We start from the raw sequence: 18,326 nt of genomic DNA, 5'->3' as shown, positions 1-18,326 counted from the left end.
GTTGGATTTGCAGGTATTTATTAAATTAGAAAAACAGTATTATTATTACTTTTAACAATAATTGTATTAGATCAAGTCATTTGAAAATTAAGTAAAATCTAAATATACATTTTTAAATAAAAATTTCTAAACTTTTTACAAAAAAAAGTCGAATAAGGAAATATATTGCTACAATAAAAAATATTTAAAACTCAAAATTATTATATGTCGTACTTTGGCTCAACTCCGTACGGTTAATCAATTCAGTTCACATTAAACGGCATAACCTACAGTATAGATCATACTAATAATGATTGCAAATTCCCTTGGAATTTAAAACATAAATCTTTGAAAAGTGAATGTTATCATTCTTTTACCTTATGAGAGAAATCCATCTATTCCTGTCGGTCTTGTTTTTTGGGAACCGAAAAAACTTAGATGGATGCTTTGAACTGTAATGGTTAGAGTCTGGAAAAAAGCACATACCTATTCTGAAGCAGTCCTAGATCTTAAAAACCTAAAAATTAATTTATTTATACTCAAAAACTCATGACTATTAGTAGATGACAAAGATTAACAACAAAAATAAAATAGACATAACGTCAACAAGTTTTAAAGCAGAATTAATATGTTAAATTAACTCACCTGGGGAAAAACTAATAAGAACCTTTTAAATAGTGCTTTCCTTCAACAATATATTCAACTGAAAAGTCTTATTTCATCACTTAAACACTAAATGAAAAATTGCTTATAGGCATTTACCGTCATCAACAACATTGTTTGGAGTCGGTATAAGCTCCGCCCCTCTCTGTGACGTCAGACTTAGGCTGTCTATTGAGGAATTCTATGAAAAATTATAGATAATTGTGAAGATTTCTTGAAAGGGGGGAAAGGAGGTTGGATCCTCCTTGCACTTCAATGTTTTGAAGAAGGCGTAGCATAGGATGCCTTTAGATTAGATTATCTAGATTAGTGGCTGCTTTTCATTGAAATACTTTGTATATACAGTGCTTTTCAGATAAAAGTATCCACCTTTAATAACTTTTGTAATTCTGGTATTTAGAAAAAATCCAAAAACACGTCAATTTATGTTGGAAGGGGCAAGCATTATGGCTTATTTAAACTTACTGGAAAAGCCACCCCCTCACCCCTAGCAGCATCCCCTTTATTTTTTTAAATTACTTGTCATATTTTTTATGTAAAATTTGGATACTCCTCTTTGAGCTGATTTCAAAAATGTATAATACTTGTAGGTTAAAGTGGTTAGTTTATGAGATAAACAATTTTTCTTTTAAGAGCACAAATTTTACTTATTATTTACTTTCACCTTATTTGCCTGTACTAAAATGGCTTGTACAACAGTTCAAACTCTTTAATCTTTTTAACTGTGCTATTTATTATGAAGTTATAATAAGTGTTCAAAATAAGTACCATTCACTTCCATACAATGGTATAATCTATTTTGAAATGCCTCTCTGACATTGCTTAATACGGCTGGATTTAATTGTCGACATTCATTTTCTATCCTCTCTCGTAAATCATCCAGAGATTCTGGTTGGGTAGCATAAACTTTTGTTTTTAAATACCCCCATAAAAAGAAGTCTAGGGGTGTTAAATCCGGTGACCTAGGTGGCCACTCCATCATCTCCCCCTTCTACCTATCCAACAAGCGGGGAATGTTTCGTTTAAAAATTGTCAGACAGGCATAGCATAGTGTAGGGAAGCTCCGTCTTGTTGAAATACCAGTAAATCTTCGGAAAGGTTATCATTATTTTCTATTATTGTTGTAATACGTGGGTCAACCCCTTCCCTGAGTAACTCAAGATATGATTCACCATTTAAATTTCCGTTGATGAAGAAAGGTCCGACAATGTGGTCATCTAGGATACCGTTTAACTTTTGGGGATGTTGTGTATGGAATTCACGCATAATATGTGGATCACTTTCACCCCAATATCTACAATTATGCCTACTTACTAAGCCATTTAATGACCATGAGCATTCATCAGAAAAGCAAATATTGTTTAAGAATTGTGAATTGTTATTGATAATTTGCGTCATTGATTCGCAAAACTCTAGACGACGATCAAAATCATCTTCATTCAACTCGTGCACCAACTTAACTTTGTATGGGTGGTACTTGAATTTATGTAGAACTCGGAAAACTGTAGAAGATGAAACACCGATCGCTCTACTTATTGTTGACAACGATTGGGGTTGTTGAGCCTCTAAGCTGACTTGCCCTAAAATTGCCACTTGGATTGCTTCGTTATTTACGAGTCCCTCTCGCTTATGCACTTTATTGCAAACAGACCCAGTTGTGGTAAATTTCTCCATCAGTTGAATTACATACTTATGAGTTGCATGTCTTCCGTCATGTAATTCGTTAAATATTCTAGCAGCAGCTCTTGCACAATTATTATTTTGGTAGTATAAACCTACAATTTCAATTCTTTCTTGCAAAGAGTAAACCATTTCAGAGAAACAAATTAAATAATGTATCAAATTACACTATCAATAGTGACTACAAATTCTAGTTGACAATGTCAAACTTTAATAAAAAGTAGAGTTTTTTGTTGTTTGGATTTTTTAAGTAGAATAAATAGCACAGTTAAAAAGATTAAAGGGTTTGAACTGTTGTACAATCCATTTTAGTACAGGCAAATAAGGTGAAAGTAAATAATAAGTAAAATTTGTGCTCTTAAAAGAAAAATTGTTTATCTCATAAACTAACCACTTTAACCTACAAGTATTATACATTTTTGAAATCAGCTCAAAGAGGAGTATCCAAATTTTACATAAAAAATATGACAAGTAATTTAAAAAAATAAAGGGGATGCTGCTAGGGGTGAGGGGGTGGCTTTTCCAGTAAGTTTAAATAAGCCATAATGCTTGCCCCTTCCAACATAAATTGACGTGTTTTTGGATTTTTTCTAAATACCAGTATTACAAAAGTTATTAAAGGTGGATACTTTTATCTGAAAAGCACTGTATATTCATAACGTACAGTTATACTTTGCAAATTTGAGCACGGAGCTGTGCACATGTGGATATTTAGGTAAATATGTCATTCTTCGTTGTGATCTGCTAATTTCATTACAGGTTTGTGTGACCATAGATACCAAAGAAATATGTCACTTTTTGATTGTGCACCCTACATTCTACTATATCGATTGACAGTAGTTAATCAATCATCAAAACGGTTAGAGACCAACGACTCGTGAATTGTATGCACAATAAATTTTATCTTCTTCCCGCTACGGTTCACATCTGTTTATTAAGATGATCATAAAATTATATTCTGAATACTAATGGAATTCTGAGAAATTGCTTCCTTAAGAGATAAAGTAGATAATTCTTTTGTACAATGTATTGCTTGTAGGCCAACACAAATTTGAGAAATGAAATATATAAAATGGAATTTACTTCACCTTCCAGTTTTCCGTTATTTACAAGAAGAGAGTTATTGGACTTCTTGGATGAATTTCTTGATATCTGACTGTGGGATGGAGATGAATCTGTACTTTTCTTCCCCAGAACTTCGTGACAAGAATAAGATGTGTGAGTTACTGTCAACATTGGATGGACCGTTCCTGAAAAAAATATATCAATTAGTTTAAGATTCTTAGTAGCTCGATATAAGTAGTAATGATAAGCTATTTTCAGAAGAGAAATCTAGTTTGTTACTCATTTGTCAAATTTAACGATTTAAATTGTCTTATGCACATTACTTTTCTATAACAAATGAGACCTGACAATTCTTCTGAATCAAATTATTTTGATTCATTGTTTTTTGTAAGAATATTGTACAAGGGCAGTTCACTTTAATCCGTCTATGACCCATTTACAATAAAAAATTGGCAAGCATAACCTTTTGTTATAGTCTATATAAAGGCTAACATGTTTTTTCCATTATTCTAGGATTTCTAATACTTGTTGAATCATCTTGCAGACAATTTTGTCAATGTTGAGTTCGTAATAAAGTATATTATCTTCCGCATAGTATGAATTACAACTACCCTAAACTATTTGTCATTCAATCTCACATTTATCTTTATCATGAACTTTCTTATATTTTCGTTTGTGGTAGCAGTCGTTCCATGTTAGATTCGTTGGTTAAAGTTTGGTAGGATAAGGAGGATTTTTTTAAGGAGTTTAGTTTGTTTGAGTAGGCCCTGATATAGGAATTGCTTCTCTGCAGGGCTGGGGTTGTGGCGGTTTCGTTGGGATGTGTTTGTCTAACTACTATTTTGATCGAAGAGAACGAAGTGGAGCTTGCAAGTAAAAACGGTTTTTTTGAGGGGTTTTATTATTTTTTTTTTGAAATTTTGTATTTTTTTTTATTTTTTGTTTTTTAATTTGATTTGATGTGGGCGGGTACAGCTGTGGATGTATTATTCCCTATCGTCGGCCATTTGGCGGAGAACCGGTTCACCTGCAACACCTACAATCGACGAACAGTGTAGGGTGGGTGTTGGGGGTCGGAATTTATCTGATTGTTAAGATCATCGTATGCTGTTGCTAGCAGACGAAGTGGTGGGTAAGGGAGTTTTTTTTGGTCCTCTGTCCACGACTGTCTACCGCTTTTATACTCACGACACCATCTTCTCAATATAAGATATGTAAATTTGCGTACCACAGATTTTAAAGGGTGTAAAATTTCAGTTTCTAACGGGAGTCTATACATAATAAGTGCAAGGTCGTTAACATCCAAGAATATTATTTAGAAAAAATGACATTTAACTATTTATTAATTAAATTTAAATTGCCGATTCAGGAAAATTATGTAGTTAGATGTAGTACAATGTGCAATGAATTTTCGGTTTCAATTCAGTTCAATATAATAACTCGCACATATTGTTCTTACTTTAAAACAGAGAAGATAACCGTCAAATATTGTGAAATATTAATTACATATGTAGAAAAAATCAAAAAGAATGAGACGAAATATGCATAAAAGCTTTAAAATAATGGATAACCGGAAATTATAGAGCGAGGAGTGTTGCAAGGCTCCGTTTTATAACCTGTTCGAAAAAGCCTCTTAGGATTCAAATGGCAAAAAGATGAAAAACGGAGTAATTCATTACTTTCGCTACGCTGATGAGAGATGATAAGCATTAGATTTGATTGATAGTTTGATAGGATAAAAGTATACATAGTCTTAAAATAAATACCACTTTTTAAACGCTCAATAACTCGGCATTGATATACAGAAGTGAAACCTAAATAATCAACACTTTTGCCATAAATCAAATAAAAGCTATTATAATGTGGACGGGAGTAATAAACATTGAAGAGGTATTTAGTTGGCCTTAAAGCTATAGCGAGTTGTTGCAACTACTTAAACAAAGGGAACAAACACAAAGTTTTAATAAAAGGGAAATAGAGAGCCGCCGAGGTAATGAATACTAGACAAGTCCTCGCACTCAGTCATATCAAGTACTATAAAAAATATGTAGGTGAACTGGGCACAAATAGAAGAAATGAAAATGAAGCTATCACATGGAGAAAACATAAGCAATAGTGAACTGGATGATTCAGAGAAAGGCCCATAGACTAGCGTGTATCTACATTACAGGGGCTATGAAAACGTCAACAACAGCAATGAAAGTTATTCTAGCCTAAACTCCACTGCATATTATCATGCAAAGACATGTCAATGGATGTAAATTCGTGATGCTTGAAAGCGGATTCAATAAAAAGGGGAATCACAAGCTCAGAATAAAACCTCTTGTGGCAAAATGTTCTTCCTAGAACATACAATTGATGTATAAACAGGTAATTTCAAAAAGAGCTTTGTAAAATAATTATCAATATTGATGAGAAAACAAAAATAATTGAGAAGCCAACATACTTCACTCAATTTAAAATCATACCATAACAACATGGTAAACGATTCCTCCAAAACTTCAACAGAAAATGAAATAGGTATATATGGCTCAATAGGAAGCAGCACCTTAAAAACGGAAGTTCTAGTAGCAATTCTCTACGCTAACCAAGCAAGCACACGTCTAGAAAAAATTAATTGGGCGAAGTAAACAATGTTTTATATAGTCTGGATGCCAGTACACAGAAACGGAAAGTCGAAATAATCAATTATAAAAAAATTTCGAAATGTAATAAAGAAAAACATGTTAAAATAGCTTAGTTAACACATTTAAAAAATATATTTAAGTTCGGCACTATGGGCACAATATTGTATGGTAAAGAGTGAATTATATATCAAACTTTTGAAGCTAGAAAGGACGAATTGTAGACTTAATAAAAGACCAATTTCATAAATTTTTTCAGGACGAATCTAAAGATGATTACTGAGCAACATTGGTAGATATTTTGATATTCCTTATTTATCTCTGTAACACAGATTTGTAGAATTGGATGGATAGCAGTAACATAAAGATTTACAAACACATTAGTTAGGGTATGGCTATCAAAATTCTTACTAATAGCTACAACATTGTTGTTATTTAGACCCGCTACGGATATTGCTTATGTTAATCGACGTACATTTAAACTTCAGGAGCGGATTTATGTCCGGAAAAAATAAAACTGAAAATTTATTGGTTGGAATAATTTATTACAATATCGATACATTTGTCGACACCAAAACAGGAAAATTTACGGTAGTTTACACTGAGGTATAATTTATTTGAATATTGATTCCACAAATGAAGCATAACTATTAGAAACATTCTTTATTCGATGTAGATGACGGTCTGTGGATCCTGAATTATATTATTTTTCCAAAAGTTAATTTAGTATCATTTTTTCCAAGAAAACAACATTAATGAGAGTCAAGCTGTTCATAACAGCATAGCAACCTTTTGTCTGGTTAGATGCTTTCTTATTCCATTGTGGGCTCGGTTCAATATTCTGGTTAAGAGAAATAAAATTTGAAATCAATCCTAATAAACCTCTTAATAGAACACTTTACTTTACTTTAAAAAAAGTAAAGCCATATCCAATTATAAATATATGTTTTCATTTATATATCTCAAAACTCAAGTAGCAACCCTCATACTAATATAATTTTATATATGGCCCGCTGAATATATTTGTATATATAATTATTTGTATACAGCTTGTTATTGTGTATGGTGACGTTGAAGGAAAACGCTTACGTCTTATGTCGCATCCGGAGATTAATTTAAATAAAAACATACCCAAATCGGGAGTACAGGGTGAAAAATGAACGACATCTTCAGATCAAATGGTATATAATTACTCTTTACGGTCAGATTCAGTACATATAAACACATCCACAATACTTCACTAAGCGCCGTGGCCATCAGCTAGGAAGTTTGCTCCAAGAAAGTTTAAATAACGTGAAACGGTTACCACGCCTGAGCCAATATTTGAAATACATTGGTAAAACATAAATTTTTAATGAATGAAATCCAAATAGTTTGTTAATGTTAATGTTAAGGGGTCGTAGTTATAGCTAATAATTGTATCATAACTGTACCATCTGTCAATAATTTTAGTTGTCGAGACAAGTTATTAAAATACAAAAAAAATACGTATAAACATGTAAAATGTAACTATCAACTATATACATTTATATACATGATTATATACAATGCTATATACCACTGTATACAACTATACCACTCTTTTATATGATTAATAACTATTTATATATGTATATGTTCTTTCATGGCCTCTGTTTTTAAGTACCTAAGACTAGTAATATACAATTAACGCTTTGATTATAGAGATAGTTTGTTTACATAAATTTCTAAGCCAACTTTCAAATCTTTAACAATATCATGAACATAATTTTGGTTTATATCAACCTTGTCCTTGTGTCCGAACCGTTGTGTTGAACCAACTTAGTTAGTATTGCCTTTTTATGACCTTCGGAGTTAATAATCACCACGTTGAAATGGTATGACGAGATTTCCAGTACAACGGAATTTAAATAGAACACGAATTCATGTTTTCCGTCTGAGCGTAGTGAAACCTCTTCTGACGCAGATCGATCATGACTGGTAATAATGATAAAACAACAAAATGATCATAAACCATTTAAATCTAGGTTGACTGAAGAATACCAATTCATCATTCGAATCTAGGTACAAAAAGAAAACTCTGCAAAATAAAATCACGAAATTGCCGGGCGTCGTAAATACAGCGAAACAATCTTAGAGTGTAGGATACTGTTTGTTCCAGATGAAGTATCATATTCGAAGAGGATCTCACGATTAGTAAGTATAGTGGTCTGTGCAAAAAGTAAATTTTGACGATTATAAGGTTATGATTAGGACCAGATGTTCCGATAAACTTAACTCATTTCAAATGATTGCTTATTACATATCTCAAATTTCAGCTGTTTTTTTTAATACTCAGATAAATTTTTATGACACACTGTTAATTTTATTTGTATTCTAGTAATGATAATCTAATTCATATATACCTGTTTTCCCCCTTGTAGAGCAATCACTATCCGATCTGTGATGACCCAATAGCTTTTCACTTATTCCATGGATCTTCTCAACGATCATTTCTCCATAATTGGTACTCTTTTCCTCAGCATGTTTTTGACCATATTCTGTTGAGTTAATATTTGGTGTGGATCCTGTAAAAATCAAGTAATGAGATTAAGAACGAAATTTTTTGAATTATTTTCTTATGAATAAAGAAATTCATATCTTGAGTTTCACTAGAGTTTTCAAATTCAGAATTAGAATCATGTTGTAATCATCCTAGTGTGGGGAGTATGGATATTCAATGACAATACGGCTGCTTGCATCACTAATGTCGTATAAATCAGAGGGGCTTGAGTTGATTTTTTAATTGTAATTAGAAGATTAGTAATAAGTAGATTAATTTGATATTTTATCTCAACAATTTTAAACAGAATATTTTGGAAATAGTCATTAAAGAATAAAAATGTTTTATATTCATATTCATACAATTAAAAATGACATTAACACTTCCTTGTATGATATAGTATTTGTTCTAAAATATGTTTGTATATGAAGCAAGTAATGTGGAACAAATATAAAACCAATTATAATTTGTTAAAAGTTAATGAAAGGTTCATATTAAAGAATTAAAATAATGGAAGGTGATTTGAGATACAAAAGTAAATAATACACAACTAACAAATTTATTGGTTAAAAAATTTATTATACTTCAGATACATGTTATTTAAATATATAACAAAATAGTTTTCAATGGCCATCGATAAAATTTTTATGTTTTCTATTTACCTTATACTTGAATTTTGTCTTCTATCAACAAAGACCCCCAAAAATTTTTGTATTTGATATAATTTGGTTGATTAATTCTTAAGAAAAGATATGAAGGCGATAAGACAGTGGAGCTACGTTCAAGTTTTATAACTGTAGACATTTACCAGAAAAATTCATTTTATCATTCTCAATATATTATATAATAGTCGAGGTTATAAAGAACGAAAAACAAAGGAAGTGGACGAAAATGTAGGAAGATTCGTGCCGACAGTTCCGACTTAATTAAAAAACGTTAGCTGTACTTATGGGAGTGGATGCAGTAATCAAAGGTGGGGCCGAAAATACGACTTATATACCAATGTATGCAATACATGCCATGAGATCTGTTCAAATAGAGACAGCGAAGTATTTGCAAATTTAAGTTATTCTGAAGATATTTATGAAGAGCCACCAAAGAAAGACATTATAGTTGAAGTGCCTGAAAATACCATTGATTTTGAAAATAAAATAGAATTGGACAGTTTGATCGATGAAGAGAACGGACCACAACAAGAGGCCTAAAATTGATTAGATTTTAACAATTACTTTTCCTGTGCCTTTTCGTAATGAACTTCATTTTATACCGAACTAAATTTTTTCGTCAAAATATTATTAACATAAATATGCTAAAATATTGGAAAATATGAAAAAAAACGACAGGTTCGAGATTTGAAAATTTTGTTTTTCTACAACTGCTATGAAAAGGGACGTATTTCTCACAGCTAACTCAATTTCAAAACCACATATTGCTCACACTATGAGAAATATTTCTCACGGCACTTTGCCTACACCACATACATTTATATCGAGAATCAACAAAAATCGACGATAATTTATTTGGCTATTGTCAACTTTAAATAGTTGACACAACCATTAAATATTATTTTAAAAGGACATAATTATACCAATTTATAATAAATAGTATGGATCTGACAGTAGTGACGACTTTGATAATACTCCGCCAGAGATATCGAAAAAAGCAGCAAAAATTACCTTGAGATTTTTTGCCGTAAATTTCAAGAAAAAAATATGAATTCGCATACAAGAAATTTATGGAATGGAGAAGAAAAACAAAAATGAAATCTTTTTTGGAAACTGTACTTTTGGTATACTTTGCAGAGTTGTCGAAAACTTTAAAGGCGTCTACACTTTGGTCACAATATTCAATGTTGCGAAGTACTATCAGTATAAAAAATAACATTGATATATCCACGTATCAGAAATTATATTCATTTTTGAAAAGAAAATCCCCAAAAAATCTAACATATTGACAGCAGACCAGTTGCAGAGATTTTTAAGCGAAGCTCCAAAAAGGAAAAATCTAACAATAAAGGTAAATTTATTTAGAAGGAACTGTTTTTAGAATTTTATTTTATTTTTTCCTTGAATTAACACAAATTTTTATAATTAGTGGGTTTCTCAGTAGATAAAAAGAATAAGAAGAAACCAATACATTTATATCAATGGTCAATTGGGCAGTGGATAATGTGTCCGCATGGAACTCAGTACTCCCGAATTCAAAACTCTCGGATGGCAAGAATTTTTTTGCTGAATTTTAATTCTGTTTTTTCTTATTTGCAGAGAGCAGTAGCTATAGGCGTAGCAGGAGCATGTCATAGAAAAGAGTTGTGGAAGAATCGATAATTTAGAGGATTTAGCTTTACTTTTGAAATTAGATAAAACGAAAACAAAAAAGCGAAGAACGTTCACTGTAACGAGAGAATTTTATGAGATATTTTTACCAGGAAAACGTTTCTTTTTAAATTACCAACACGGAAAAAGTACTAAAAAGGTAGTTGGCATTAACAAATTCGGTAGTATGGATAAGACAATGCAATTTTTTTAAAATTAGAAAACCCCCATCTATACACAGGTCACTGCTTCAGACGTTCTTCAGCGACAATTTTAGTAAATATAGGAGGAGACATATTAACCTTAAAACGCCATTAAGGATGGCAATCAAGTGGCAGAAGGATACGTCGAAGAGTCTATTTAAAATAAAATTAACGTTGCTAATAAAATCGTCAACTCCATTGAAAAAACACTTGAACCCTTCACAAAAATGGAGACAGAAAATACACCGTATATAAACGATCAACCCTCAACATCTAAAATTAATATAACAAAAAATTTAATGAAAAGAAATGATGTTCCGAGTTTAATTATACAAAATTGTAAAATTCTCACAATCAACTACAGTTTTAAATAATATTATTTACAGTTAAGAATTTTAATCTACTAAATAAGAATAAATCATTAAAATCGATATATTAATTGAAAGTACACATCTCGACGAATGATATGAGCAGCATCAAAATTAAAAAAAAATAAAAGTTGTCGCCGAAGATAGTGGCGTTTTTTCGGATAAATAGTTAAATCTCGAAAAATATTCATTTTGCATTTTATTATGTGAACATAATCACGTAATTTCGCAAAGTTTCATTCAAATTAAGTAGTTTCCATGCGAGAAACAAAAATTAAAAAATTGGTTTTACGTTATTATTTCGCAAAATTTGAGGTTATATCGAGAGATATATTATAAAAAATTCAGATTTTTTTATTATCTACAACATTTGTATGAAAAAATTTCTCTAAGAGGTCTCGTTCCACCACAAATAACGAATAACGGTTTTTATTCATTAAATAGCACCCCATTTCACTTCTTCCCTTCATCTCAAGTTTTTTTTTTCATTGTTTATGGCCTCAACTAAATATTCCATCCGACCATTGCTTGCTACTAAGTTTGTTTTTTTTTTCAGCTATAAAAATCCATAACTGCTCCAGACTAGGACCACCGGATCTCTCCGAAACATAAAATAAACGAAGCAATTAATTATAAAAAAAAATATAATAAATATAAAAATACCGAACAGTTAAAGTTACGGACTACTTAACGTAAACGGGTTGCCAACGCTGCGTTTCTTAATAACTGCCGGCAATCATATACAATAATTATAACAAAATAACCACTGCGAGACTACAAAGGTAAATTATCACTTCCACTAGATATCCACTATAACTACGTGGTTTAACAGTTTAGTGGGGGTCTATCGTCATCTAAAACTGCTAAAACTAAAACTAAAACAAAATCACCTCCGAACAATTCTTTTTCCATTTAGGACGATGTTGCAATCTATGAAGATACTGTACCGACCAACGTTTCCAAAAATTCTGTTGGATTTTTGAGCATTGTGTTTTTGACGGCGGACTCCCTTAGCTCACCTCAATGAGAAGACCTTGCGAGATTGAACTTCTACTAGAAATTGTTTCAAAGTTTTCTTGATAATTGAAGAATTCACCTAATTCCTAAAGTTTGTTCTGGGAACCTATAAGCGATATCGCTGTAAATGATTTGAGGATTGCCTCAGCGTGCAATAATTCGGTTCAACGTTGAGATAAATGCGGAGGCACTTAAATTAGTAACTTACTCGATGTGCACGGTATTGTGACATAGATCCTGCAAAATCGACACATACGCGAAGAAAGACTCTGGAGGGTACCAACCGGTCTTTAGGTAATGGAGACATTACTTGCGTAGCGAATTGTGCATTAAAGCGATAGCAAGTACCACACTTAGATTGTGCGAAATCTCCCTCGGGGCCAATATTGTTGCCTAAGGTTTCCAAAAACATTATGAAGGCTAGAATGTCCTAATCTGACATGTAATTGTTCTATAAGTCTGTCAACAATCACATCATTAGTGGATAGTAAAGTAGGGAATTTTTTATCACAATTTAGGACAGAACTTTGTGACCGACCTCCAACTCGCAGGATATGTCTATGATCTAGAAATATATTTAAAGGCAACAAAGATTCATTTAAAATAAGTTTATTTTCATCTAGGAGTTCTATTTCATTGTGAAAATGCTCCTTTTGAGCTTGTGTAAGTATAAAGATGACGGAATGTTGAAGTTCTTCAACTGAAAGTTATCCGGATTATCTCTTTTTTTACATTGTTTCCAAATATTAACAAATAAGTCACAACTCTTTGCAACTTAGAGAATTTTGAGCATCCACGAAAGTATTCTGTTAGAGAGTTCACCTGTGGTAAAACAGATACTAAATTAATTTTTTTCAACTATGGTAAAACATCCGCCAACGAAAAAGTGTTTAGTGAATTGTAATCTAGGATCTTGGGATCAGGACCATAAAACCTCATGTCTTTCGAAAATTCACCTCGTGAAAGTGGATTAGGGAAGTTAAGCTTACTATTGATGTGGTGTCAAGTAGACTCTCTACTATTCTCCTATATGGACGATATACCAACGGATAAAAATCACTAGCCCTATGTTTCACCTAACTAAGTGCAACAAGGGAGTCGTTCTTTCGAACTTAGCAAAGATAGAAGAACTATAGAACAAAGCTCCAATTTAGGAAAAGTTAACTCTTAAGAGGACTTACAGGAGATTTTGATGATAAAGGTTGGAGGACATAAAAACCATGGAGTGACAAGCTAAAAATTTGCTTATTGCCTACTAAAAGTAAAAGCGGAATCAAAAGCTGTAATAACGCAGAAAGGATGGTGACGAAATTTAGCCATCGTTTTAGAATATTTCTATCCGAAAGAGAAGAATCCCAGTCTATCTGGGTTTTCAAAAGAGATTGCATAATAATTTTCCAATGACTATCATGGGGTTTACTAGACCTAGAGAATCGAACGCACTAGCGAGAATGAAAAGTACAATTCTTTCTGTCAAACGTGGTATCTCGGGCAAAGGAGATAGTTTAATTTGAAGTACATCAGTATAATTAGATCTAGTTCAGCATTTTGCATTTGAAAATTCTATTGACTTCTAATTTCACTTATGTAAAGGGAATCTGTGTTTGTTCAGAAGCGTGTTTAACTCAACATAAAGAGTTTCTAATTGTCTACATTCAGAGACTCCACTAAGTATGTCCTCTGTGTTTGTGTATGGAAGAAATGCTGTTCTAGCAAGAGACAGTGAGAGATTATTATCGGTGATGTTCTTTAACACTCTGGTAGCGAGAAAAGGAGCACTAGATTGATCAAAACTAAGCCGCGAAAGTTGAATACATCTAAACTAATCTAAAGGACTGTCACACCAAAATACATTTTGCGAGTGAAGTTGAGCGAGTTTGAGTTCTATCAAACGGTACATCATTTGGATGTCCGCACACAAAACAAATAAAAAAATTCGAAAGCGACAAATGATCTCAAACAAACTATCTTGGACTTGATATTCCTTCAAGGTACGGTCGTTAAGAGAAAACTCAGTATCAGTGCGAGAGAAAAAATCAAAAACTATACGACATTTAGAAGAGACCGAAGAATCTCGAACAACAGCTCTTTGGGAAACGAAATAATTGAGATCATTTGATAGATTGCAAAATAAAGTGGTACGACTTTAGCGTGATCGAGAGAGAGATCTATTTACTTAGGATATGCCACTAGGTAGACTAAAATTTTAGTAGTTTCATAGAATATATTCTCAGCTAACTAATCATTATTTGAACGAACTTTAGAGTCATGGATCATCTCTTCGAAGCGTCTCCGGTAAAAGGTTTAATATTAATTTTAGGAAAAACTATATTTGAGTTATCAGCGGAAAGTGCTGATGTATTAGTTTTGTCTAATAAAGAAGTTAATTTAGCTAAAACACATTTCGAATCTGTCTACAACAATATATTCTGCAAGTTTAGAATCGGACAAGTTACCATCAATATCTACTTCACACAAACCTGCAATTTCAGATTGCAGTATCTGATAATTTTGATAATTTGGGTCAACTGTGTAGTTTGATTTTGATTTTACACCAGCTCTTTGGTTCTTTAAATGCACTATAACGGTAGCCACTTCAATAGTGTAATTAATCAACATAATGAGATAATTGAGATAATCACATTGTAAAATACTATTAGATATCAGTTTTATACGAAAAATAATACATATAGGTAACGAATAAAATAATTTACAAGTTTATTTCATTTTTGTTTATGGCAGTATTTTTTTATATAAACGATAATAAAAATATACTTCACTTATATTTACAATGAGCCAAACATCTATCATTGTGAGCGGTTGCATTCTTTAATAAAAAAAAATCAAATATATCTAATCATTTTAAAATGAACCACGATTTTAATTGTAAGAGCCGCCCAATTATAAACTATAAGAAGTAACACACACAAAAACAAATCGAAAATTATAAATCTCGGGTTTCGAAATTTATTTTTAAAAAACTTTATTTTTGAATATTTATATGAATACAATTAATCTCAAGATTGAACTAATTATAAACATTAAATATCATCGAATTGTTTACAAACATCTTATTTATAGTAAAATAGTGCTGATACATGTTTACGTTATTTGATACAAAAATAGAATAAATGCTGATACATGTTTATGATATTTGATACAATGGTATTGTTTTAAAAATGTCCTTCAGGAATTCTTCGCATGTAACTCGAATTCCAGCTCGATGCTAGCAAAAAAAGATGCGGTGTATCCATAAAAAACCAAACAATTCAGTCGATCCGTATATGAATGGGATAGAAATACATGCGAATGTTATAATATCCAAGAATCTACGTTGTGATGGGATGCGGCGTTGCCAAGTTTCACGCACAAAACCTGAAGAAAGTTTTAGGTGTTAGACACGATTTTCCACAGTTCCTCAAATTGTCTATATCCGGCTCGAAGGGCCAATAAAAATGTACGATTAAAAATGTTATATGCTGGTAACAGCTCGTACAATCCTTTCAATTGCGGTTTAAACCATTGAAAATCGAAGGACCACGTGGTTTCCCCCGCAAGCATAAAATAAACGAAGCAAATTTTCATAAAAAATGTAAAATAAATATAAAAATGCTTAACAATTACAATTATGGAACACTTAACGTAAATGAGTTAGCAACGCTGCGTTTCTCAAGAACTATCCGCAATCATATATAATAATTATAACAAAAAGGAAACCACTGCGTGACTCATCAAAGGTAAAATATCCTTTCCACATACACTATAACTACAAAAGGTGACTAATATGTATATGCAAAATATTAAGAATTGGCGGCAATCAGTGCAACCGGCTCCACTTGCTTATCATCTAAAAACTATATAATCTGAACAACTACTGTGAACGATCTAGAACATACTACCAACTATTCTTTTAGAATAAAAATCTGGTTTGTTTAAGCTGATCGCTAGCTCATCTAATCTTTATTATATTTCTCTTTTGTGTATGTTATTGTTTGACATTCTCTGCGTCTTGAATTTCCCTTATTCACACATATAATACTAATTGCTTTAGTGATAGATTAAATAGTGTGAGTCGCCTGGTTTTACATCTTTATTAATTGTGAATTTTCCACTTTTTTCTTTACTGATTAGTATTCTTTGTTCATAGTCGTCTCATATAGTCTTATCAGTTTCGTTCCTACACTTTGATGTTCCATATCTTTGACGGCATTCCTTCATCAATCTGTTACTTTCAATTCGCATCTAGTCTTAAATAATGAAAACCTTTTATCTCATAGTAAGAAAATTTCAATCCATCGCGATCACTAAAAAAAAAAAATTTTGATTGTTTAGTTCAGAAAATAATGATATTGGTGGTATGATAACAAAAATTGGACTCTTGAATACCTGGAAATTGCTTATAGACAGCTAAAAGTGACGTTCTTGATGTATTTTATTATACATGCATGCAACTGTGCGTATTGTTCATTCTACAAAATTAAAAGGAGAGTGTTCGAAAGTGGTCTTTGTTTTTGAACAATTTAAATACTCGTGATGAAAATGGTTTTCATCTTTTTAAGACAACTATAGTTTATTTCAGAAAAGTATAGATTAATAAATTCATATTAGGTATGCAAAGGGACCACAGAATATTTAAGCCACTTTCATAGTTTGGCATTGATTTCATTGTAAAATTTTTTTTTATCTAGTGCAGGTAGTACCACCCGGGTTGGGGCCAATATATGGGCTTAGCCTATTGTTATCCATTCACAAACACTGAAAATAGTGTGCCAAAGGAAAAGAATTTTATTTTAACAGAATAGAAATTAAGCATTTTGTACATAGTATTAGGTACACACTTATTTTTTATTAAACATTATACAAAAAATATATTATACAGAAATTAAATTATAAAAAATCATAATATTCTTCGTCATCTGAGGAACTGTCATCTCCTCTTAAAGTTGTAATTAACGGGTCGACGGTCCGATCGATCAAGTAGTCAAGATCCCACATTTTCTCATCTTCTTTAATGACATGCTGGACTGCTTTTAGCCAGTTCTCTAGTGTCACCTCCTTAATGGCTTGATCAAACAGTAGCTTAACACTTTTCATTTTGAATGTCGTGTTGTGTTTTGCTACATATCCTTTCACTTGCGCCCATATATTCTATAGGATTCAGTTCGCAATGATATGGCGGTGTGCGTAGCACAGTTACACTATGTTTTTCTGCTATATCTTCCACGGCGTATTCCATAAAACGATTTTTGTGTAAATTTGCTATACCTAATAATTCTTTTTTTATCAAATTATTTTAAAATTCAATACTTTTGGTGGTTAACCAGTCAATAATTTCTTGTTTTCTCCAAGATGAAGTTGGAGTCTTCTCTATGCGTCGAGAATGATAACTTGCATTATCCATAACTACTACTGAATCAGCCGGAAGATATTTTATTATTTCACAAAAATAGTCTTCCAAAACATCCGAATCCATGTCCTCGTGGTAATCTCCCGTATGGCACTACTGAAAGGTTAGCAAACCTTCTTTTAAAAATCCTTCTTCGCTTCCAATAAGGACGATTATTAGTCTTTTCCTTTTACCTGAAGCACTTTAATACCCATTGACAGGCCTTCCATGAAAGCTTGGCGAGCACTGGTTATATTTCTGTCTTGCCACATTTTTGTACTGTATAACCTTCATTAATCCACGTCTCATCAAGATAAAATATTTTCTTCTGCTCTGTTCTGTACTGCTTTATACTTCTTAATTGTTTCCGTAGCCAGCAAACAATTTCATCGCTTTCCAGTAAAAGTGCTTTACGGTTATACTTTTCCCATGCAAAATCCATATTTCTCAAAGTGGTCCATAAAAGTTTTTTAGTTATCAACGGAATACTGTCATCCTGGCCAAG

At 32.0% G+C, this 18,326-nt stretch overlaps 1 protein-coding gene across 7 annotated transcripts in view; it reads right to left on the bottom strand.

Moving 5' to 3' along the window:
- The window catches only part of LOC130442593 (diacylglycerol kinase 1), a 358,993-nt gene that overhangs the window by 48,786 nt on the left and 291,881 nt on the right, over positions 1-18,326 (bottom strand). For all 7 annotated transcript variants that reach the window (XM_056776853.1, XM_056776857.1, XM_056776852.1 and 4 more), the window contains 2 exons: positions 8,396-8,557; positions 3,411-3,572 (listed from right to left, as the gene is read on the bottom strand). In XM_056776853.1, the coding sequence (XP_056632831.1) occupies positions 3,411-3,572; positions 8,396-8,557 (324 nt within the window). The remainder of the gene's footprint in view (positions 1-3,410; positions 3,573-8,395; positions 8,558-18,326) is intronic.

This window comes from Diorhabda sublineata, chromosome 4, assembly GCF_026230105.1.
Source record: "Diorhabda sublineata isolate icDioSubl1.1 chromosome 4, icDioSubl1.1, whole genome shotgun sequence".
NCBI classification, from domain to species: Eukaryota; Metazoa; Arthropoda; class Insecta; order Coleoptera; family Chrysomelidae; genus Diorhabda; species Diorhabda sublineata.
This window is presented reverse-complemented; position numbering and strand designations above follow the sequence as displayed.